Below are 24,426 nucleotides of genomic sequence, written 5' to 3'. Positions count from 1 at the left end.
AATACCGCTTTCGTGCTACAATTAAGTAACTGACTTTATGACCAGCAAAGCCTAAAATATTTACTGTTTGGTCCTTTACAGAAAAAACTTGCCAAACTCTGGCTCTGCATCATATTATGTCCTAATCATAATATTCTTATAAAACCCCCATTTCCTGCCATTCAGTGAGGCTGGATTTAGAGGCACTGAGAAGTTGCAAAAAGTTTAACAGCTGGAATACAGCATATCACTGATAAAATCAAATGTCAATTAAGCAAGGTTCAGAAACCAAAGTGATACCTGTTAACATAATACAATTTTTATAAGATGTAAGAGATAAATTGAAAGCATATTAGACTACCAAAAATTTATGATACACCTATTCCATTGATACAAACTCAGCTCAGGGGGTGCTTGCCAAGATAATAGCTAGTAATGTTATTTTTTAAAGTATGCGTTGTGGGGGCGCCTGGGTTACTCAGTCGGGTCCTGGGATCGAGCTCCATGTTGGGCTCCCTGCTCAACAGGGAGCCTGCTTCTCCCTCTCCCTCTGCCTGCAGCTCTCCCTGCTTGTGCTCTCGCTGTCAAATAAATAAATGTTTAAAAAAAAAGAAGTTTGTAAAGTATGCAATGTGGTTCAATAGTAGTGCTTTTCTTTGAATCACTCCAATTATGTGGCATTAAGAATGGGTTAGCTGTGATTAGTTTTGCCAATTACTACTACCCCAAAAACCTGTTTATGCCTTACATGGTATTGTGTGTGTGTGTATTTTAAAAAACACCACAGGGTTCCCACCATACTATTAAACTATTAAGCTCTATAGCAGAAAGACAATGTAGCTCACTTTACTTCAAGGTCTTCCGTGTTAAAAATTAAGCCAAAATAAAATGATGCTAAGAAAATCTACCCTATTTTAATATTTAAAGAAACTGCCTCTGAGATTTAATTATTAAACAGCAGACAAGTATGAGGGAAAAGATCAGTAAATCATATTCATTATGCAGATATGATTTTCACCTAAGTAAATCTGAAAACCAATGAAAACTAAATCCATGCCTCAAAAGCCAGTCAAACCATTTCATAGGATTACTATGGCATTCTGCCCTTTAGAACTAAAAACAATGATTCTTTTAACAAAGTACTCCATCCCCAGATAATCACCATGATGTAAATCAGACACTGAATAAGTTACAGAGCTTTGAGACAGCAAAACAAACACTGAATCATATATGACAGTGGTAGACATATACCTCAAGTCTGGGATCTGCAAAGGAAAACCTCAAATCCACTGCTTCTTCAAATATAATTAAATTAGGCAAAGGCAATTAAAGTTTCAAATCTATTTATACTCTGTAACAATGGTCCCCCATCCCATTAAAACCCATTAAAAAAAATCCACAGCACAAATGTGATATGCTAAGATTTTGTATATATCCTTTTAGTTATATAGTGAGGAGAAAGGTCTCAGAGTCCTCTCTCTTAATGAATGGAAATGAAAATGAGGGGACAGTGGAACAAATTTGAAACATTTCAGCTTCTGTAAGATTTATGGTAAGAATAGAATAGTAGCTCTAAACAAATTGGAATAATCCCACTGTCATTTGCAAAATTCTAAAAAACACTTAAATGTTTAATTACCAATAAAAAAACTGGGAATAAAAAATGTTAATTAGGTCTCAAAAATGTTCTGAAATGACAAACTGATTATATATTACAACTAAGATTTGAACTAAGATTACATTATCTTGTATCTTTTCCAGCACTGGGTGCAAAAAAGTGATCATAGAGTCCAAAGATCAGAGAAGTCAAAGAGCTATAAATGAACAGTCCACATGCCACATATATGATTAACACAAACTTTGAGAAACTCAAGAGAGAAAAAACATATACCAAAATTATATTATTTTCTCCTTTCTATGATAAACACTCAAATTTAGTATCTGTTATTACTTTTGTGTATTACTTTTATAGTTTAAGAAATACTTTAAAAATATACTTCAAGATTATAATATCCAACCATAATTAATTAGAATGAAAACTAAAATATCTTTGTATATAAAATATTTACCTGGTTCTTCCTTGATGAATGATAAATCTTCTTCTGGATAGGCAACAGGTGGCTGCATCACTGAGCAATCTTCTAAATTTGTTTCATTAGGTGGTATATTATAAATAAATCTCTTTGTAGTTTGGTTTTTCCTCCTTGTTTTGCCAGTCTCTTGAATTCCCTGGGAGCCCATATTATTCCAAATAAACACTTTTGTTTGACCTTGAGATTCATTTTCAGCCAATTCTGGTGAACCATCCTGGACCCAACTACTGTCATTCATTTGGTAGTTTTCTATTTGGCCCTCGTCGACATTACAACCATCATTTTCAATTTTCACATTACTTGCCAAATTGGTAAGATTCCGTGTTGCCCAAAAACTGGCAATTTTTTGATCCCGTGATGAAGATAGACCATCTCTATTAACTGGTTTTCTGTTATTATAGTCCACAACTACAGACTCTGGAGCTTCCGATTTAATGCTTATATTTAAGGCATCTTTAATGAAATTTCGGCAAGTTTGAACAACTTCACTCATTTGAAGATAGCTGGCCACTGTCATCACTTCAATGGCATTTTGGCTTGTGAGCACCAGGTTACCAGAATACAAGAAGTCCAAGATGACTGAAAAACCTTGAACTGCAGCAATATCTAAATGGGTAGTATTGTTTTGGTTAGGGCTTTCTTTGTTTGAAAAGCAATATAAAGTCTTAAAGAAACGGCTGCCTGCAACCAGGATGTTCTTATGAGCTTTAAAGATTTTTCCGCTCACCACAATGCTGACATCGCAAAGAATACCTTTCTTTCTTTGTTCATTTAGTTGTCGAAGAAGTTGATAGCAATAAGAGTTCTCATTTGGCCTACTATTAAAGTCACAGTACCCCTCCTCTGATGGTATTTCTGTCTCCTGTAATTGGATGGAAAACATTAATATTAAATTTTATTTACTTTTAAAAAACCCCAAATGAAGAAAATATCAATTTAACTTTTTTAAAAAGCGCTTATCAAATACACTAATTTGTTAGCAATCATGATGTATTGAGACTGTAGTGTTCACAATCCCAAATACTGGGAGAAGTGTGAAGAGCTTGGTGCAAGCTACTATTATTAAGAAAAGCCAAACACAGGGCGCCTGGGCAGCTCAATTGTTATTCATCTGCCATCAGCTCAGGTCATGATCCCAGCGTCCAGGGATGAGCCCCACATCGGGCTCCGTGCTCAGCGGGAAGCCTGCTTCTCCCTCTCCCACTCCCCCTGTTTGTGTCCCCTCTCTCAATGTGTCTCTGTCAAATAAATAAATAAAATTAAAAAAAAAAAGTCAAACACATCTGAATTGAGGATCAGCAGGATTTCATTTAAAGAATAACATCATGTATAAGCCAAGGACATGGATTAAGAATTATTTAAAATTAAAATAGCAATTACTTTCCTATGAAAAGAAACTTTCATATATAGAAATCTAATTAGTTTGCCTTATCTCTGATAGGAATGCAGCAGCCTTTCTGATTGAACTTAAAATATCCAAGTTACAATGTTGGGTATATCTCATCCTATTTAACACTACTAAAAAAGTAAATTTTAAATCCTGGCAAACATCCAATCAAATAGTTTAGATAGATCAATGAAATTAATTAAATCTAAAGATAAGCTAAGACCCTGATAGGAAAATGTGTTTCAACTATAGGATATCCAGCTATGTAATTTCCCAATCAACTTTCAAAATGCCTTATCTTTTTAGGGGCATAAATGGTAAATATAAGGTAAAATTCCTGAACTAAAAGTTCTTTTAGTATTATTTTTTTTTAAGATTTTAAGTAATCTCTACACCCCATGTGGGGGCTTGAACTTACAACCCCGAAATCAATAATATTCGCATGCTCTACCAGCTGAGCCAGCCAGGAACCCTGGAACTCAAAATTCTTAAGTTTATAATTTTCTTTCTTATCAATCTGAAAAGTGTTCACTGTATGTTTAGCATCACTTAAGTTATGGTAATTCCTATAAAACACAGCACACTTTAGGGGCGCCTGGGTGGCTCAGTTGGTTAAGCAACTGCCTTCGGATCAAGTCATGATCCTGGAGTCCCAGGATTGAGTCCCACATCAGGCTTCCTGCTCAGCAGGGAGTCCGCTTCTCCCTCTGACCCTCTTCCCTCTCGTGCTTTCTATCTCTCATTCTCTCTCTCTCAAATAAATAAAATCTTTAAAAAAAAAACACAGCACACTTTAATAACGGTTGTTAGATAACTGAAGTAATCATTTTTTCCATTCAAAGTTCTTAGATATTTCTGGTAGAAAAGATGGCTGAAAATGCTGACCCTGAAGTATCAAAAATTCATTATTTTCTTTGCATAAATTAATTTAAATACAGACCATTTCTGTAAAATAATGACACACACATCTATGACTATATGAGCATGGGGAAAAACATGGGAAAATACATACTAGATTGTAAACATGCTAGGAAAACTGATATGCTTGGGTAAGAGAAAAGAGGAAGGTAGTATTCAAGAAAAAAATAGAAAGGTGTTGGGAACACAGTTAAGGTTGCAAAAGAATTTTCATGGAAATAATATTTTAGTGGTGAGATTCCTAAACAATCCCATAACTCTATTTAACCTCACATGGGTATGGCTAAATTACAAAAATAATTAGGTTTAAGTCTGAGTACTGAACACAGGAGGCCATACATAAAATAATTTCAATTCCCTTGAAACTAAACCAGGTCAGTAGTCCATTTAAGAATTTTTGTGTTGCTTTTAAGTATGAGAATTCAAATGGAAGAACCAAAATATTAGAATTCCAGCCCCCTTCAATATTTCCACAGGGGTAATGAACAGTACAGAAAACCCTGCAAATCTGGGGTATATGATCACTACAAAGGAGGATTCATGGGAAGTAGAGATTTTCCTTTTCATTTCCAACTGACCCTTGGCAGTCTATTACCTTCCCAGTGCCTCACACACATAATGCCCTTACACTGTAACATCCTACTCCCCCACATGCCTGATAATATCAAGTCTCATGCTCTAAATCAACCTCCTACCAAACACCCAATCTTCATCAAAAACTGATTATCAGCCAAGGTTTGAGGGAAGTAAGCAAAACAAATTCACCAGTAAGTCCCAAATTTTTGCTTTTGAAGGTGTGGAGGGAAGGAAGTGAGATAAAAAAGAAGTGTTTTAACCTTAGAGCTTGTACATAAACCAGTACGTTGTCAGATTTCAAACTTACAAAAGGGAATGAAAACATGTGAATATATAAATAACTAAATCAATACTAAAAACAATTAATGCTACAGTATGATTTTCTATAAAAGCATCAGACTGTTTACTTGATGTCCCTTTTATGAGACTATTTGGTTAAGACTTTTTACTAATTTACTTATGCTTTCCACTCACTAAAGAAACAGCCAAAGTTGAAGAACCTTCCATTAATGCAGCCTGAAACTAAGCTTTGCTATGCATGCCATACCTGCCCAGCAAAGCTCATTTGGTTCAAAGTTCTGATGTTGCAATAACAGTATAAATACTTGAAGAAGCAAAAATTTTAAGCACTGATCAAAATTTGGCAGCACATCATCAAGTATTTGTGGAAGCAGCGAATTAGCATTTGCAAATCAAGAACCCACCTAGAGTTTATACATCTGGCAGTTCAAACCTTTGAGGAGGAGGCTGTGTCTAACTGTACAGTCATTTTAGGCGATGGTCACTGTGTTCTGCATTTTCTGGGCCAGTCCCAATTTCTAAAGTTCACAGCCATTATCAGACCAAATGTCCTAATTTTTAAAAATAACTCAGACAAAAGCCTATCCACCAAATATTTGCCCATTCTATTTTAACACAAAATATACAAATCAAAATAACTATTCAACCACTATTTTTTTCTCATTAATGTTTTACAAGAACAGTAATATTCCTTGCTTTTATAAGCACCACCAATTTCTTTTTCACTACTTCTTAGGGCACTGTGCCTTGTTTCTGTAGCACCTATTGAATATGCTCTCCACAATGAAGGCTTTCCAAGTCAAGAATATGTGTACTCTCAAAGGGGAGTATTATTTGGGCACGGCAAATCAGAGCTTAAATAAGCACTTAACATTAAAACAAATTGCTGGTATTATTTGCCGAGCTAAATAAATTAAGAAAATCTTAGTACTAAACATAAAAACCTTAAAGTAGTTCCCTAAGGAACTCATGCCATCTCTGTCTCTGCCCACTGAGTATACGGATAACAGGAGTTCACTGATATGTAAAAATCTACTGTTGAAAAGTATTTCTAGAATACTTTTCAGATGCTGGGAAACTTTTGTTCCTTTTCCCAAAATGGAAAACATAATTTAGCCCAGACAATAGTCTAAAATGGCTAAACAAGATTTTAAGAAAATGGACATTCAGGGCGCCTGGGTGGCTCAGTGGGTTAAGCATCTGCCTTCAGCTCAGGTCATGATTCCAGGGTCCTGGGACTGAGTCCCGCTTTGGGCTTCCTGCTCAGTGGGGAGCCTGCTTCACCCTCTGCTTGTATGTGCACACACTCTCTCTGACAAATAAAATCTTTAAAAAATTTAAAAAAAGGACATTCAGACTTCAAAAAAAAAAATCAGACAATTTGTTACATCAAAGATTCTGTAAATGTGAAAAGTTCTCAAGTTTTTTATTTGTGAAGATGCCCGTAAGTAAAATTTTAATTTTAGATCTGTAAGAGACCTTAGAATTAACTCTTCTAAAATTAAGAAAATATAGGGGGCACCTGGGTGGCTCAGTCGTTTAGCATCTGCCTTCAGCTCAGGTCATGATCCCTGGGTCCTGGGATAGAGCCCCATGTCAGGCTCCATGCTCCACCGGAAGCCTACTTCTCCCTCTACCACTCCCATTCCCCCTGCCTATGTTCCCTCGCTGTGTCTCTGTCAAATAAGTAAATAAAATCTTTAAAAAAAAGAATAAAAAATAAAATTAAGAAAATATAAAAAAGAAAAATTCATCTTTGCCTTTACTTCCAGAGAATCTAAAAAAATAAATATTTTACTCACAGAGGAAAGAGCTGCTAAAAGTTTGAAAAATCCTGACTTCACTCAATTATGTAATAAGCATAAAGTGAATGCCTACTTTAGACAAGTTCTACAACGGGGGACCCAAAATGAGTAAGTACAGCTCCCAACTTGAAGATCACTGGTGGGCAAGACTCTTAAGGTACTAAAGAGTGTAACAAAGGTGTTAGGGGAGCAGAGAGGAGGTCTATCTAGTCCAGTTATTTTTGGTGGTGATGGGTGCGGGGGGAATGCTTTTTGGAAGAAAGACCTGAGCAGAGCCTCAGAGGATGAAAAAATGGGATGGAACGGATGAGCATTCCAAGTAAATAAACAGCATTAAAAAGAAAACAAGATGGTCTTAGAGCATCCTAACAATTCCAGATTTATGAAAGAACTTCAAGGTGATCCCCCCAGAAGCCCAAGAAATGCAAATATGCACTTATGAACATTTCTAGAGGCAAGTGTCTATAGCTTCCATCAGTTATCGAGAGATTCAAATCCCCCCCCAACAAGATTAAAAATCACTGTTGATAGGTGCCTTAGAGAGCTTTAAAAGCAGTGATCTGACTGGATTAGAAGATATAAGAGATAGCTGTGACAGCAAAGTAGGGAATATCAGCAAACATTTAATAGATACACTGTGACCCCAAGGAAGGTACTTTTAATAGTGCAACATACTTGCAAGAAACCAGGACCTTAACTAACCTAAGATGGAAAATGTTAATGGGGGGAGGGGTGATGAGTCAGAACCTGGAAAAATATCTGGAAGATAAAAATTAACAGAATGTGAGTGATCAACTCGATGTTGTGGGGGTGTTGTAGGATCAGTCTTCTGTACTCTAGCTTGGGGGGCTTGATAATGCCACCAACTGGGCAGAGAACCCAAGACCACCACACAATCTCCCCCACCCTTATGAAAGGAGAGTTGGAGAGAACTTCAATTGCAAACAGTTGAGTTCATGTGTAAGCAATCCGCAAAGGATAAGAAAATACTATTTAGCTAAAAAAATCAACAATTAGTATTTACTTTCCCTACCCAGAATTACAATCCTTTCAATAAATGGATTAGCAGAAAAAAGGCATTTCCAATACAAAACATCAAAGTGTAAACTGAAAGCATTAAAAACAATCTTGGGGCGCGTGGGTGGCTCAATCAGTTAAGTGTCTGCCTTCAGCTCAGGTCATGGTCCTGGGTTCCTGGGATAGAGCCCCCACATTGGGTTCCCTGCTTGCGGGGAGCCTGCTTCTCCCTCTCCTCCCAACTCGTACTCTCTCAAATTAAAAAAATAAAATCTAAAAAAAAAAACAAAAAAAAACTTTACTACTTTTGTTGCAGGAGCCCACTGGAACACTATATTTAAAGAAAAAACATTCCACTTCCAAATCCAAATTTTTGAAGAAAATGGAAATTCTAATTCTATAGGTCAGTAGTAGAAATCTTCAGGTGATTTTAACCTCCAGCCAATTTTAGGTACCAAAGATACGCTTTATTACCAGCTGTCTTCTCAAAACACACACACTACCCAGGTGTCTCTGAACGACAACATATTTCTTCATGATCCTCCCATTTAAAACCGCTAAAGAGTTTGCCCATTTGTTAACAGAATAAAATACAATCATTTTAGCATGACAAAAGACCCTCCATAGTCCATTATCTATTCAAACTTGATTTTTCATCCTGTTAGCAACCAAATTATCCACTTCTCAGACACATCAATTTTATTTTCTTAATGCTGCTTCCAATTGCAGTGCGTGGAATGCCCTCCCCTCCCCGTTCAACACCTATTCATTTAACACAATGGCGATCAAGAGCCAATTATACAAGCTTCTCCTAACTTTCACAAGTAGAGTTGATGACTCCCTTTAAGTGTTTTCACTGTAACCTGAACATATTTCTAACATGGTACCTATCATTTTATTATGTCTGCCTCTTCTTACTAGACTACAAGTTCCTTGAGGGCAGAAAATGTCTGATTTATAAGTTTTATCTCCAGTGCTCTGGATCTACCTAATGTAAGTTTATAAAGAGGAAGAAGCCAATCCTAGATACACTGTATAAAGACACTACTAAAAAGTCAAAAACACAAGGGAAATGAACCAGCTTAATAAATCAAACATAATGTTAGAACCTATATATTATACAAAATGCTTATTTAATGGTCCAGAGGTTGGTTGTTTATTTACATAGGCTCCACACCCAGCATGGAGTCTTGAACTCACAACCCTGAGATCAAGAGCCTGACGCTTAACCTATTGAGCCTCCCAGGTACCCCTATCTTTAATACTTCTTAGGGAAAGGGTTTTCAGACTATCTTCCCAAATTGTTAAAAACAAAAAACCTTTAAGCCTTATCTTTGTCAAATGCAAAGAAGGCTTGTAGACCATCTCACTTTTGCTTTAGTTATGACCTCAACATATTCTCATTGGTAATGTCAATCAGATCACTGACCTAAGTTCAATATTTACTTTCTATAAAGATTAATGAAAATTATAGTAATACATTTGACTGTGTTTTAGACTTAGTAAACTGGAGAGTTAAGTAAACTGGAAAAGAGTTGACAGAATGTGTGATTTAGGCTAAGAAAATTTCACAATTGGGTAGAAAGTGATCTGAACCACGATACAGCAGTAACCACTATTATTAAAGCAATTTTAAAGTCCTCTGGGCCAAATGGTCAAATCCTGTATAAGCTAATCATTGAACTTTCTTTGATGAAGACAATTACTCAAAATAAAAACTGTATGTTGCCTCTTACATCCTTATAGAGAATATAGGAAACTGTATGTTGCCCCTTACATCCTTAGAAAGAATATAGGGATCTTTCTGAAACAGAAGGCTCAGAACAGATTCTGAGCGCATATTTTGACTCTCCCATGAACAATCTTAACCAACACCCAATTAGCAGAACAGCAAGCTTTTTAGGAATGTGTTATAATTCTTTGGTCACCACAATTTAATGAAAAGGAACTTTTCTTACTTTCAGAAAGCGTAGAAAGAAAGGTAACACTTAGTGATTTGGCCAACCTCCTCTCAAAAAAACATCCCTCGTTTAAAAAAAAGCGGGGAGGAGTTGAGGGGAATAAAGGGCGTGAACTACCCTAGCCTCAAAGTGAATTCCTGCCTGAAGAACTACAGAACTCTCATTTCATCATTTTTAAGACAGGATAAAGCTAATCAAGATATTCTTATGAAGCGGTGAAAAAATTTGCATGTATGAGAAAGTCTCAATGTTAGTCTCTGAAGGTATAAAAAGGAAAACTGGTTTATTCTCTAGAATCAGGATTGATCCCAAGAGATAAAGTGGTTTCCCAACTGTCAAAATTGGTTAACAACTGAGACACGAGGTACCAGGCTACCAAACACAACTTATTATTGGTGATAAATATACACAATGATAATAAATAATGGCTAGCATTTGCTAAGTGATTACGTGCTGGCACATATACTTTGCATACACAAGGGAACTAGAAGTTAAACTCCTTCGCCTGCCAAGGAAGTAGAGGATTAGGATTCAGGTGCCCCTAACCTTAAGCCCAAGAATGCTCTTACAGATTGTGTTATACTGCCTCCTACCGGTAGTCAAAGGCTACAGGGCAAAGAAAAAAACTGAATTCTACCCATATGAATCAGTTCTTGAAAAGGTCACTGATATCAACAAGACAAAGATATGTTGGTGGTACCTGGGGTCAACAGCAAGGTTAACATCCCAAACTAACGTTGCAACAAATATAGAGAAGTTAGATCAATTCAGAGTGGAAACATCCAAAATCCAATCAAGGAAACCAATATATATCCTTAGACACACAACTTACTAAATTTTATTGTCCTCAGCCTAATGAAAGAGTGTCCTAAGAGAAAGATGGTGTGCACATTATGTCTTAAAAAGGGGACTCTTGTAGTGGGCAAAGGGAAAAGGAGGGGTAATTGAAGAGATCAAGTTTAGAAAAGGTTTTACCTAGGGAATGAATTCCCTGATCCAGATAATGCCTAGGCGAGGAGGATACACCACACTAACTAGTCTCTATCATAAGGCTATCCGACTAATTCCCCTTCCCCTGATTTCAGGTTCACTAAGCAGCTAATTATATTTTGCATTCCCCCTCAGATTTGCCTACAGGGACAGACTATGCTGATAAGAGTAACTGGTCCACTGTATATTAAAAATATTCCTTGTAATTGTCTTTTTAGAATTTTCTAAATAACCAACCTACCATTATTTGGAAAAGTACACTTTCATTTTCACAAGTCCCCCACCTCCATCATCTTACAACATTATTACTTAACTCTTTAAAGCCCCCGACTCTGCATCTATAAAATAAAGATTACTTTGCAGAGTAAGGTAAAGTGTGCTTGGCATACAGAACACAAGTAAATGTTATATTTCACTCCATTACCCAAGGTCACAAAGCTAGTAATTGTAGAAAGATTTACTCCAAAACCCATTCGTGTTCTTTTACAACATTCCCTACAGGCTCTAGTCTCAGTTGTCATCAAGGACTAAGACTTAGAACTATTTACTTAACCTTTTGGGACTGTACATCTTTAAGAGACCTTCCTTGTAGGGCTTAGGCAACTCAAATTTGTGCAAAAACTATTACCATTCTCCACTGGGAAAAATAACCCTATGCTTTAAAGTTAACTTCTGAGAAACTACTGTGCTATGGGGTTATTGGATAGCACCTAATTAACTCCAGTGTAAGTGTTTTGAACAGCGAGATCACTCCAATAAACAGAGGGACTAATATCCAAAAGTTGACTTTCTAAAATCAGTGACTGGCTACCAAAACAAAAGAATGAATTCCATCTTCCACACAGGTTGTCTGAAAGACTTAAAACAAGAACTGCTCAACATCGTCTCTTTTGGCTTGAAAAAGGATCACCAAAATGGTAAGCCTACTATCTTTAAACTGGAAATATTAAAACAAGAAATAACTGAAGTATAGCTTACCTGTTTTGTAACTAAAGACTTATGTTTTCAAGGACTTTAGTAAATATATTCTCTACCAGCCTACTACCTGATAGAAGTAACATCACAGGCAACATCCTTAATATGCAAAGTTTAAAGTAAACTGCATTTACAAGGAACTTTTTTAAAAAAGGGAGGACTATAGAAAATCTCAGCGCAAGAATCTGGGTAGAAGGAAACAAGTAAAAACTCCAGTAGTTTACCAAAGCATGCCTTTGGTAAGAGAAAGTTCAACAGAAAGTTCAAGGGAAATGAATTTAGTAAAATAATTCCCAAGGAGTGTTATCCAAATAGCTTCCTCTACATTTACATACTGCTATCATATTTCACATTATCCTGACCTGATAATAAAGAAATTTTCTCAGCTGAATGTTTTCCTGAAAGGGTTAGCGTCAAAGGTTAAGGGAATTCTTTAATTCATTCTTAAAAGAGTCGCCAGATTTGACTTCCATCAGCATGCTGGAAAGACCGAAACGTAAGGCAGCTTTTCTAAAAATCACAGCTAGTAAGATTTTTGACCGTAAAGTCCACTTTTTAGGGCTTAAAACCTTTAACCTCGCTTTCTTAAACTTTTTAAAAAATCTGATGGGCAAAAAAAGGAATCATTAAAAATAAATTCAGCGCTACGATTAGAAAATTGTCATTCCATCCCCCACCCCCCAACACAGATAACTTTTGAAAACTCGTTCTCAGGCTTTCTAAACCCCCACGTATCAGCTCCCCGCAATTCCACAACTGGAACGATGCCTTCACCCAAGAAAAGTGTTTTTTGCCTGATAAATCTTTCCCTAAAAGATCCGAAAAAGTAGGAGCAGGATATACTGTACCTGGGCGTTGGCTTCGTGGAGTTTGTGCTCATTAGAGACGTGGTGTCTCAGAAGAAGGGTTTTCTTGTAGTTTCGGGTCCCTCGCGAAAGCTCATCGTGCCCCACTTGAGGAAGGTCCCCGCTTCCCCCGTCCTCTGGGGTCTTTTGGCACCAGCCGCAGGACATAAGGCCAGTATCCTTGGAATACCGCAGCCAGGGAAAATCTTTGAGCCAAGAGGTCTGGAAGGAGCACTGTAGCTTCTGCATTAGGGACTTGGGCCGCGCGAGCGGGAAGTGCTGGACAGTCTCTCCTTCGCCAGCTCCCACACCGCTGCCCTCCACTTCGTCCCCGCCATCGCCGCCCGACCGCCTGCTGCTGCTGCAGCTGCCGCCTTCCGCCCCGCTGCCGTCGCCCAGGCTCGCCCCCTCCTCCTCGTCCTCGGTGCTGTCGCTCAGGGACGCGCCGTCCTGCATCAACTCCTTCCCCTCCAGCGCGTCCAGCTCCAGATCCACAGCCGCTGGCCCTCGCCCATTGAAATGCCTCAGGGGCCACGCCGAGGTCTCGGGGCGGCCGCGGCTACTGCCATTGTTGCCGAGACCCCCGCCGCCGCCGCCTCCTCGGAAGGCCAGAGTCCGACGGTTCCTTTCCGCTAGCAGGGGGCCCCCCGCGCCACCGCCGCCCAGCGAGGTGGGGCCGCCCGCGTCTTGGGGGAGCAGCAACTCCTTGGTTTCCTCGGCGGCGGCGGCCGCCCCAGCGGAGGCCTCCAGGTCTTGGGGCTCCAGGCCCTCCAATTCCACTTCCTCGTCGGCCCCCCGCCCATTGAGCTGCTGAGGCGCTAGCGGCTGGGGCTGTCTTGGCTGGGGCTGCTGAGGCCAAGCCGAGGCCTCCCCGCCAGCGTTATTGTTCGTGGAGCTGCCGCCGCCGCCGCCGCCGCCACTGGCGGTGACCAACCCGCCTCCTCGGAACGCCAGCGTCCTGCGGTTCATTTCACTGAACGACATGGCGCGCGCCGCCGCCGCCGCCCGGTGCCCCGGCTCGCGCCCGGCCTCGGGCCGCGTCCCGCGCGCTCCCCGCCGCTCCCCCTCGGCTTCGCCCCCGCCCCCACCCCCGGCGTTCCGGTCTCGCGGGGCTCGGCCTCGCCCTCCCGCCCGGCCGCCGGGCTCGCGCTCGCTCCCGGAGCTGCCTCACGCGTCCACCGCCGCCCGCCGGGCCGCCGCCTCCGGCCGCCTCCTCGTCCTCCACCCCCGCCCCGCTGTGCTCCGGGCAGCGTCCCGCGCGGAGAAGGGGGCGGGCGGCGGAGAGGTGAGCAGCGAGCCGAGGGCGCGTGGGGCCTTCGAAGTTGAGAGGCGGAGTGCGGGGAGACCCTCCGCTGCCCCCTCTTTAAAGCCGCGCGCACACACCGACCCTCCAAACAGATATCCTTCCTCCGGTGCGCTGAGGAGTCCCGACGCCGCCGCCGGCTTCCCAGGCGCTGAGGGCGAGAGGCACGTTAAACTGCTGGGCTCCGCCACATAACGAACCGACAATAAAGCCGGCGGAGCGTTTCCGTCCGACCAGGCCCTGGCGGAGGTCGAATGGCAAATGAACAACGGACCGTGCGCCCACAATGCACCGGGGTAGCAGTAACCGCTGGAGGGGGAAAGGGTGGGGGCCGGGCTGGGGGAGGGGGGCTGGGCTTGGGGCTGGGCTGGGGTGGGGTGGGGGCGCCAGGGGACCGGGAAAGGGGCTGGGCCGCGCCTCCGGCCTGGGGGCGGGGGTGCGGCTGGGGGGGAAGGAAGTCGGCCGAGGGGCGGGGGACAAAAGGCCGAGCTGCTGGCTGGGGGTCTCGGGGAGGGGGCGGGCGTGTGCGGCCGGGGCCGGGCTACGCGGAGGACAAACAGCTGGCGAGTGTCAGGGTCTGGCCGCCTCCCCGCTGCCCGCACGCACCTACCCGCGCCCGGGACGCACATTTTCCTTCTCTCGCCACGAGTTCACCTGGGACTTTGGAAATAACTGTGCGGTGGGGGCTGCTGCGCTCCAGCCTTGTCATTTGCTAGGGGTGGGTGGCGGTGCCCAAGGAAGTGAACTTATTTTGTTCCTTCACAAAGACTGGACCAGGCGGTGCCTTTCACACAAGGAGGTTACAACCACCGACACCTCCTCGTCTGCAGCATTGTGTGTGCGACGCAGCACCTCAGGCCCAAGGCAATAATCATTTCACAGAAAATGCACCGCCCCGAGTGTCTTATTGCTGTGATGAAATGGAAATTTAAATAAAAGGTCGAACACGTGCGTTCACTGGGAAGTATTGACATGGGTGTTACATCACCACCAGCCAATCAGATAACTCCAGTCGTGTTTATACTTCTACAACCACCTTGTGAGTATTACAGTATGTCATAACGTTATAAATATTAGGCAGGGTTTTCCCCAGGAGCGGGGAGGAGTCTGCTTATACGGACGTTGTGTGCGACTCCAAGGATTGTGTATCTAAAGGCAAGAATTAGTTATTAAGATTTATTTTTTAATTGTTTACATTGCATATGGAATTTAGAATGATTAGAAGAACAGATTGAGCTAGAAAGGAAACTCATAATCTTGGTCGAGTTTTCCAACTTAGAGCCCTTATACTCCTATTCTTGAAATTTTAAATAAACTAGTATTTAAAGTGTTTAGACTCGTTTTACTATTTTAAAATGTGAAATAAATCTTATTTTTTATTCAAACCTATTCCAGGTTTAAAAAAGATGTTCTCAAACTATGGTGAGGCTTTTTAACTTTAAAGAAATTTATTAATATTAAAAGTTTAATCATAGGGGCTTCTGGGTGGCTCAGTTGGTTAAGCGACTGCCTTCGGATCAGGTCATGATCCTGGAGTCCCGGAATCGAGTCCCGTCTCGGGCTCCCTGCTCGGCAGGGAGTCTGCTTCTCCCTCTGACCATACCCCCTCTCATGTGCTCTCTCTCTCATTCTTTCTCTCAAATAAATAAATAAAATCTTTAAAAAAAAGTTTAATCACAAACTAATATGAAATATAGTCAAGACAATTACTCTTGAAAAAGGGAAAAAGGGCATTTATATGGCAGGGTACACTTTTTACATTAAATACGTTAGGATGTGCATAGAAAATATTGGAAATATGCACAAACTCTTTCACTTACAGATTATTGTTAGAGGCTTTAATCGTCTGCATTACGTATTAATGGAAAATTATATATGTTTAATAAAGAGCATGTGTTACAGCTTTTAGGCCCTCTAGTTTTATGGTTGTGTTCTCGAAATTTGTATTTTTAAAATAAGAAAAATATTATAGCTTTGATTATGTAATGTGGAGTATGGACTATGGTATGTTTCTGAAGATTAACTTTAAAAAACAAATTTTCTCAGACATATAAAATACCATTAGTATTAATGTTTTTCAATGGATAAGCACATGCATGCACATCGAGACTCATATATACTGTTGATTGTATTATACAAAGCAACTTCCACTTAAGTCACTATAATTTTAGTGTCTGTAGAAATAAACAGTATTATATATCAAACAAAAAGTATTAGTTGTATCTTATAGACGAAATATGATTTTAATGTAAAGAATGATGTTGATAACCTGCCACAGAAAGGCTTTGGCTTTGAGTTATTTCTCCAGTAATAATTATATTGTCATCTGCCTACCAGTGATCAACAGCTTGAAGTTCTGATAAAGATCCTCACTTGGTACTGTTTGTGGGGTTTTTTCTTCTTCTTTGTGTCCTGCTTTGTTTTAATTGTTGGGAAATCTAAGACAGTAGAATCATGACACTTACCTAATTTGTACCTTGGAGAAGAAAGGATTCTGCCTGCTTGGGCACATATAATATCTGCTTCCATGTAATATATAGAAGAATGTTATAATAATACTGTACTTTATCCTTAACGCATTTTTTCAATTCCAGGTACTTTGCAAATAAATGCATTATTTATTGTATTTTAACCACCACTGCCACCCCCATAAAAAGAGAGAAGAATTACTGAAGTTAATTGCTTATCTAGGATTAAGGTAATGGTAAGTGAAAATGGACTTAATTTTTATTTCAACTTTACAAATTGTTTTCGTTCCCAAACTGTTAAATGCGTATCTTTGCTTCTTGTCATCTTATATGTCTAGTACCTAATAGGCATTATGTGAGTTTATGCTAGTATTATTTTTTTTGCTTTCTGGTAGCACCAGAGTCACCAGAAGTGTTTGAATCCCTAATGGTGTGAATTGTGTCAGGACTGTGTTTTCCTCAGACATATATCTTACCTTATATTTTGTAAAATTCAACTTGTTTTCTGTCTGGAATTATATTTAAACATGGATTAATTAGGAATGAATACTAGATTCAAATGGTACAAATAAATGACTTAAATCTAGGACTACTGAACTTCCAACAACCAAATAGTGTGACTGTGTGGTGTGTGTATGTATTTATATTTTTATCATTTATTGTGTATAAATATATATTCAGTTGTCTTTCTCTGAATCCTAAGGCAGATGGAATCAGAAGCAAAGTAGAAGATAGTACTCACAAATGTCTCAAAACAGCCCTAATAGGGGACTTTGAGTAACAGAAGGGGATCTCCTGTTCTGTAAATGGAGTTTTTAAGAATTCCCCCACCCCTTCCAGTCTCCTGCTAGCAAGCAGGGATCTGTTCTCCCCTAAGCCCCTACATTTGCTGTTGGGGGTTCTACCATATTTAAGGGGATTCCCCCTTATGCTTACCAGGGGAACCCCTCAAGAATGGGGCATTCCCCAACCAATTTATCTCCTAATTTCACTTTAGGCTATGTAAAAGTGCTGTAGGTTACCTTGATACCTTGATACTGGCCCACTAGAACTGCTGTGAGGCAGAGATCCTGTACCTTGGTCAGCTGATCTTTGATAGCCAAACGTGACTGTTTACTGCCCTGGTAGGGACACTTTGCCTCTTTAGTTTCTAGGGTCAGTGGCCTATGATTCTGTCTGTGGGACTGACATGTGTCATCCACCAGAATGAAGTACCTGAGAGTGTAACTGTGTGTTATTCACTCTTATAATCCCCTACCCCAATCCCAGCTTGGCACATAGTAGGCAATGTTTGTTGAATAATTTATCTTTCCTTGCAATGTGTTTTGCTAGGCAACTTTTTCTTCTGTTTCTTTTTTCTTTCCTAAGTAAAAGGCGTTATTTTTTAAAGTACTGAACTAATGTTTCCGCTGAATTTACGTTAAAAAAAATCATATATATACAATGGAATATTATTCTGTACTAAAAAAAGAAGGAAATCTTGCCATTTGCAACAACATGGATAAAACTGGAGGACATTATGGTAAGTGAAATAAGCCAGACACAGAAGGAAAAATACTGCATGATACTACTTTTATGAGGTATTCAGTCAAACTCCTAGAAGCAGAAAGTGGAGTAATGGTTGCCAGGCGTTGGGGTAGGGGAGGAAATGAGAGGTGTTAGTCAAAGGGTACAAAGTTTCAGCTATGCAAGGTGAATAGTCTTAGACATCTACTGTATAGCATCGTGCCTATATTTAACAATACTGTACTGTATAAAATTCTGCTAAGAACGTAGGTCTTAAGTGTCCTTCACAAAAAAGTAATAACAAAGTGGGCGGTAGAAAACTTTTTTTTTTAATTTATTTATTTGACAGAGAGAGACACAGCGAGAGAGGGAACACAAGCAGGGGGAGTGGGAGAGGGAGAAGCAGGCTTCCCGTGGAGCAGGGAGCCCGATGCGGGGCTCAATTCCAGGACCCTGGGATCGTGACCCGAGCCGAAGGCAGATGCTTAACGACTGAGCCACCCAGGCACCCCAGCAGTAAAAATCTTTTGAAGGTGATGGATATGTTCATAGCATAGATAGTGGTGATGGTTTCACAGCTGTATACTTAATCTCCATATTCATCAAATATAAATAATATTATTAACACCATTTTCTATGTAGCTTACAGTGAATTACAGTTTACACACTGCCTTGTAAGTTAAATCAAGGTAGGTATTATTATCCTCATTTAACAGATGACGAAACTCAAGTACAAAAGGGTTAACCAACTTGCTTAAGATTATTGGATGAGGCAGAAGTTACATTTGTAAGGTTGAAGACAGTCTCTAGTCTAAGGCATCCTTCCCTACTAAAACACACATGATACACTATATCTGCATAATTATAGGCTACACTCAATTTTAAACTTTTTTCATACTTTAAACATGCTCATAGCAAAAATAAGAAAAAAGATCACTCATTTTTTCTGGTAACAAAACTAACCACTATTGTGTACATCTTTTTCTGTGCCTAGCTAAAGTGTTTTTTTTGGTGTTTATGAACTGGATCTTAGCATATTTGTGCTTCTAGTTATTAATATGTTTTAATATGATTAAATATTTTTAGTGTCATTTTAATGGCTATGGATATACCATAATTTATTTAACCGGTCTTCTATTGTTGGATTTATCATTGTTTACATTTTTTTTGGTGATTATAAACAATTCTTTAGTGAATATTCTTGAAACTAAAACTTTGTGTCTATTATTTCTTTTGGATAAATCCTAAAAGGGGAATTTCTTGCAAGAGGAATAAACATTTTCATAAAGTCAGTATCATTTGATTGCCCTCCAGAAATGCTCTCAAAAGTGTAAAAAGTACCAAAAGAAAATACAATTAGGGAAGTGTTTTTTTTTTTAAAGATTTTATTTATTTGACAGACACAGCGAGAGGGAACACAAGCAGGGGGAGTGGGAGAGGGAGAAGCAGGCTTCCTGCTGAGCAGGGAGCCCTACACGACTCGGGGCTCGATCCCAGGACCCTGGGATAATGATCTGAGCCCTGAGCCAAAGGCAGACGCTTAAACTGAGCCACCCAGGCGCCCCCAGTTAGGGAAGTATTTTGATAATATTGGCCCATGAAAGACCTAGTTCTAAGTAGAACATATAAACTAGAGCTTTAAAGAAAAAGCTCTGACAGAATTGACTATATAAAATTATAAAACAAAAGTTTTTCTTTTTTAAGATTTTATTTATTTGACAGAGAGAGAGACAGTGAGAGAGGGAACACAAGCAGGGGAGTGGGAGAGGGAGAAGCAGGCTTCCCTTGGAGCAGGGAGCCCGATGCGATGAGGGGCTTGATCCCAGGACCCTGGGATCATGACCTGAGCCAAAGGCAGATGCTTAACGACTGAGCCACCCTGGCACCCCAAAACAAAAGTTTTTAAAACAAAAGTTTTTCAGAGACATAATAGAGGTTTTTTTTTTTTTTTTAGGTGTTCTAGGAAAAAGAAATCTGGGATATATATGACAAAGGCTTAATATCACTAATATACAAAGAGCTCTTGTAAATCAATAGGTCAAACACATATCTAGTAGAAGAAAAAAATGTGCAAAAGACATAGAAAACTATATAAGAAGGAATACAAATGACTAGTTAACATACTGGAAGGTATGCAGACTTGGCTAGTAATCAGAGCAGTGTGCATAAAAAACACCAGTGGGGGGGGAAAAACACCAGTGGATAAATAATTTTTTAATCCATCAGAGGTATAGTAAAGTAAATGGGAATGTAGAATAACTTATCTGGTAGGCTGTTTGGCTGTATGTATCAAAATAGAAAAAAATATATATCTTTTTACCTAGCAATTTTCCTTTCTAGAAATTTATTCTAGACAGGTATATTAAGATGTCTGTGCAAGGACATTAATTGTAGCACTGTTTATAAGCCTAAAAAACTTGAACTTTTATCAATATGGGGTTATTTACATACATTATGGTACATGCTTATAATGAATTATTGACCAACCATTAAAAAGGTTGATGTGGCATTTTATGAGTCCAGGGCTTAGTGTTGAGTGAAAAAAAGCAATAATTAACATATATAATAGGAATAATTAATTCAACCATTAATGTTTATTGATAGCAATGGTCCCTAGAATATATACATAACTTCATATGTGGATACTAGCATGGAAAGTAGTTTAAAAGGATAGTCACCAGAATGGGGATGATAATAGTTGAATTTCAGTTTTGAAAAAAATTTGACACATTTTCTGTACTGCTCTATATTGAGAATATAATCTATATTGGGTATATAATCCCAAAAAATCAATAGAGCTATTTTCATTTTGGGAGAAAAAGTTAACTTTGATGATCAATGACATGCTTTTTCCCAGGACTTCTGGGAAGGAGTACTATTCATTCTTCTTTTTCTGTACTCACTGTGAACCCATTTTGCCTTGCCCCTAAAAAATAAACATAAAAGATTTAAAAGCCAAAAACCAGTGTTTCTTTTCTTAGAAAATCCCAATCTCTTTAAAAGCTGAAGTTTCAAAGTCTCAAGTTTACATGCAAATATTCAGAGAAGCATCTATCTCAGTAAACCATACATTCTCGCCCTGCCCTCTAATCCATTCCTACAGTGAAGCCAGTAATCTGTTCAGAATGCAGATCTGATCCTATCACCCCACCCACGCTCATGCTTAAAACCCTACAAAGGTCTCAATTATTTTCTGTTGGTCTACATATCAAAACACTTCCAAAACACTGGCCTGTAGAGTCCAGGGAGGTCTGGCTGACTTTCATACTCTAGCTCCATCTCATGTCTGGTTCCCCCACCCCACCCCCCCACCCCGCTGCTGACACTCCTCCTGAAGCTAGCGTTTTTCTTTCCTTCATGTTTGCTTTGATACCTACACCTACCTGCCTGGCCTTTGTACAGGCTGTTTCCAGTCAGAAATGTTTTTCCCTCCTTTCTCCTAATTAATTCACAGTCATCCTTAGATCACTTCCTCAGGGCAGCTTTTCCTAACCACCCACACCCACTAATATTCAAATATCCTGTTGCAGATTTTCCTAGCATTTTTTAATTCTCCTTCACAGTACTTGTCATAATTGCAATTTTTAAACATGTGTAATTATTTGATTATTGCATGCTCCCTCAGTAAACCGAAACTCCATGAGGGCAAGGAGTATTTCTGGCTTTGCTCGATATTGTATTTCCATCATCTAGAAACAGTGACTGGGACATCACAATCAGTAAGGATTGGTCAAATGAATCAATATATGAATGCACAAATTTGCAAACACTAGGTATACACAATCTTGGACTTCAACAAAAGACTAAAATGTAGATCAGAATAAATTGATCAGAGCAGAATAAACTAGTAGAGCAGAAATACCGTAGGTGTGAAGTGCTGATAATATTTGTATGCTATACAATGTAAGGCATTTCTATAAAGTGTACAGTTGTAGGAAGATTGTTTTGAGGTTTTTGAGAACTAAAGCTAGTGAATAAAAATAATTCCAATTACATCTTCTATACTAGGTTATTAAAAAATACACACAAATGAAATGTTGCTTAACTGTGAAGTTATGGTTTTATTTTATTTTTTAAAGATTTTATTTATTTATTTATCAGCGAGCACAAATGGGGAGCCTCCAGCAGGCAGAGGGAGAAGCAGGCTCCCCGCTGAGCAAGGATCCCTATGCGGGACTTGATCCCAGGCCTCTGGAATCATGAGCTGAAGGCAGACGCTTAACCAACTGAGCCACTGAGGCATCCCTGTGAAGTTATGGTTTAGTATCAGGGGTGCTTTGACTGGCTTAGTCAGTAGAGTATGTGACTTGATCTCAGGGTTGTGAGTTCAAGCCCCATGTTGAGTGTGGAGCCTACTTAAAATTTTAAAAAAATTAAAAATTAGGTGAGTAGCATTTAAAAAATATTTGAAAATTCAGAGTTTAATGATAGCTAACCATTTTGTGATTGCGGTTTCTCTGCGTTTTAATTACTCACAAATAGGAGTTAGCTCACTATTCTCTGAGAAAGATGAAGTAAAAAATAAAATGCCTTCTTCGTATATGTGAGTTGTACAAAAATAGATTATTTTTACAATATGAATTTTTTATATTGGCTGTAAAGAATGAGAACTATGAAGTAGGGGTAGAGGTTTAATATTTATTTATTTATTTATTTATTTATTTATTTGACAGAGAGAGACACAGCGAGAGAGGGAACACAAGCAGGGGGAGTGGGAGAGGGAGAAGCAGGCTTCCCGTGGAGCAGGGAGCCCGATGTGGGGCTCGATCCCAGGACCCTGGGATCATGACCTGAGCCGAAGGCAGACGTTTAACGACTGAGCCACCCAGGCGCCCCTTAATATTTATTTTTATTGAAAACTCAGTTACTGGAGTGCCTGAGTGGCTCAGTCGGTTAAGCGCCTGACTTTGTCTCAGACCATGATCCCAGGTGGGATCGAGCCCCAGCTTCTCCCTCTCCCTCTGCCTGCCTCTCTGCCTACTTGTGCTCTTGCTCTATCTCTCTGTCAAATAAATAAATAATCTTAAAAAAAAAAAGAAAACTCAGTTACTAAAACCACATATACATTATCAATTTTTATAGGAGATCCATCTCAAATATTTAAAGATACTGTTTGGTTCACAAATTGATTTTCCTGATAGGTTGATTAACTAGGCTCTGATCAGTAGCCACAGATTTCATGCTAATCCTCTTTCCTAAGTTTACAAATGCAAACCAGTTACCTTCAGAAGGACCATGTGAGAAAACAGGGAAGGGAGAAAGATGGCCAGGGCCATAAAGGTACAGTGCTATGAAGAAAAGTCCTAAAGCAGGGCTTTCTTTTTTTTTTTTTAAGAATTTATTTTATTTATTTGACAGAGAGAGACACAGTGAGAGAGGGAACATAAGCAGGGGGAGTGGGAGAGGGAGAAGCAGGCTTCCCGCAGAGCAGGGAGCCGGATGCAGGGATGCAGGGCTCAATCCCAGGGTCTGAGCCAAGGTAGCCGCTCAAGGACTGAGCCACCCAGGCTTTCTACACAACTTCATGCAATAATTTCATAGGGGGCTTAAATTCCAAATAAGTTAACTGCCCCTAGAATCTGGAGGTAATGTCAAAGTCAGAAAATACCACAATTTGGGGGCGCCTGGGTGGCTCAGTCAGTTAAGCAGCTGCCTTCTGTTCAGGTCATGATCCCAGAGTTCTGGGATCCAGCCCCAGCGTCAGGCCCCCTGCTCAGTGGGGAGTCTGCTTCTCCCTCTACCTCTGCCCTCCCCCTGCTTGTGCTCTCGCAAATAAATAAATAAAATCTTAAAAAAGAAAATATCACACTTTGAAACTAAAGCTAATGGAATTCGTATACTTTCAGGTCTAGCCCAGTGCTCTTCAAACTGGGGTATACTCAGCTCTGGAGGTACACCAGGAATTTCTAAGAGATGTGTGAGCAGCACATAGATAGTTTTTAAGAGAATTAGTGGTTAGGTTTTCAACCTCCATATGCCCTGTTTTTCCAAAACTGAGCTGCTAAAGAACCCGCCTCACCTTGCCCAATCATCCTTTTTTCCCTTCACCAAAAAGAGGCACACCTTTCACCCACTCCTAATCTTAACTGTGTTAACATTGTCCTAAGATGGAAAAGGGGCACCAGAGACAGAAGTAAAATGTCCCTAATTACTTGGTAGCTACACTTTTGCAGATGGTTTTCAGCTTTTCCTTTCAATGAAACTGAAGGACTTAACCAAAGTGTCAGTTAATCATTAAAAATAGTTTTCAACAATAGATCACTAAGGATTTTTTGCACATAACTTGGAATGAGTTTAAAGAAT

General features: G+C 39.7%; 1 protein-coding gene and 2 long non-coding RNA genes across 10 annotated transcripts in view; 1 reads left to right on the top strand and 2 right to left on the bottom strand.

The window, feature by feature from the left end:
* Positions 1-14,858, bottom strand: part of ZBTB10 (zinc finger and BTB domain containing 10) — a 38,144-nt gene extending 23,286 nt beyond the window's left edge. Inside the window, exons 1-2 of one of the 2 annotated variants that reach the window (XM_025870762.2) lie at positions 14,760-14,858; positions 2,049-2,934 (exon numbers count right to left, since the gene is read on the bottom strand). In XM_025870762.2, coding sequence (XP_025726547.1) covers positions 2,049-2,934; positions 14,760-14,858 — 985 coding nt within the window. Of the gene's footprint in view, positions 1-2,048; positions 2,935-12,849; positions 13,849-14,759 lie in introns of those variants that run through there. The other variant, XM_025870761.2, reaches the window with a different exon arrangement.
* Positions 1-24,426, bottom strand: part of LOC141372736 (uncharacterized) — an 823,585-nt gene that overhangs the window by 605,943 nt on the left and 193,216 nt on the right. The window lies entirely within an intron of this gene.
* The window catches only part of LOC112823178 (uncharacterized), a 166,191-nt gene continuing 156,704 nt past the window's right edge, over positions 14,940-24,426 (top strand). For all 7 annotated transcript variants that reach the window (XR_012378241.1, XR_012378240.1, XR_012378243.1 and 4 more), the window contains exons 1-2: positions 14,940-15,188; positions 16,744-16,853. This is a non-coding gene — a long non-coding RNA (uncharacterized lncRNA). The remainder of the gene's footprint in view (positions 15,189-16,743; positions 16,854-24,426) is intronic.

The sequence above is a fragment of the Callorhinus ursinus genome, unplaced genomic scaffold (genome assembly GCF_003265705.2).
Source record: "Callorhinus ursinus isolate GAN/ISIS: 27379988/994484 unplaced genomic scaffold, GSC_fseal_2.0 scaffold5, whole genome shotgun sequence".
Classification (NCBI taxonomy): domain Eukaryota; kingdom Metazoa; phylum Chordata; class Mammalia; order Carnivora; family Otariidae; genus Callorhinus; species Callorhinus ursinus.
This window is presented reverse-complemented; position numbering and strand designations above follow the sequence as displayed.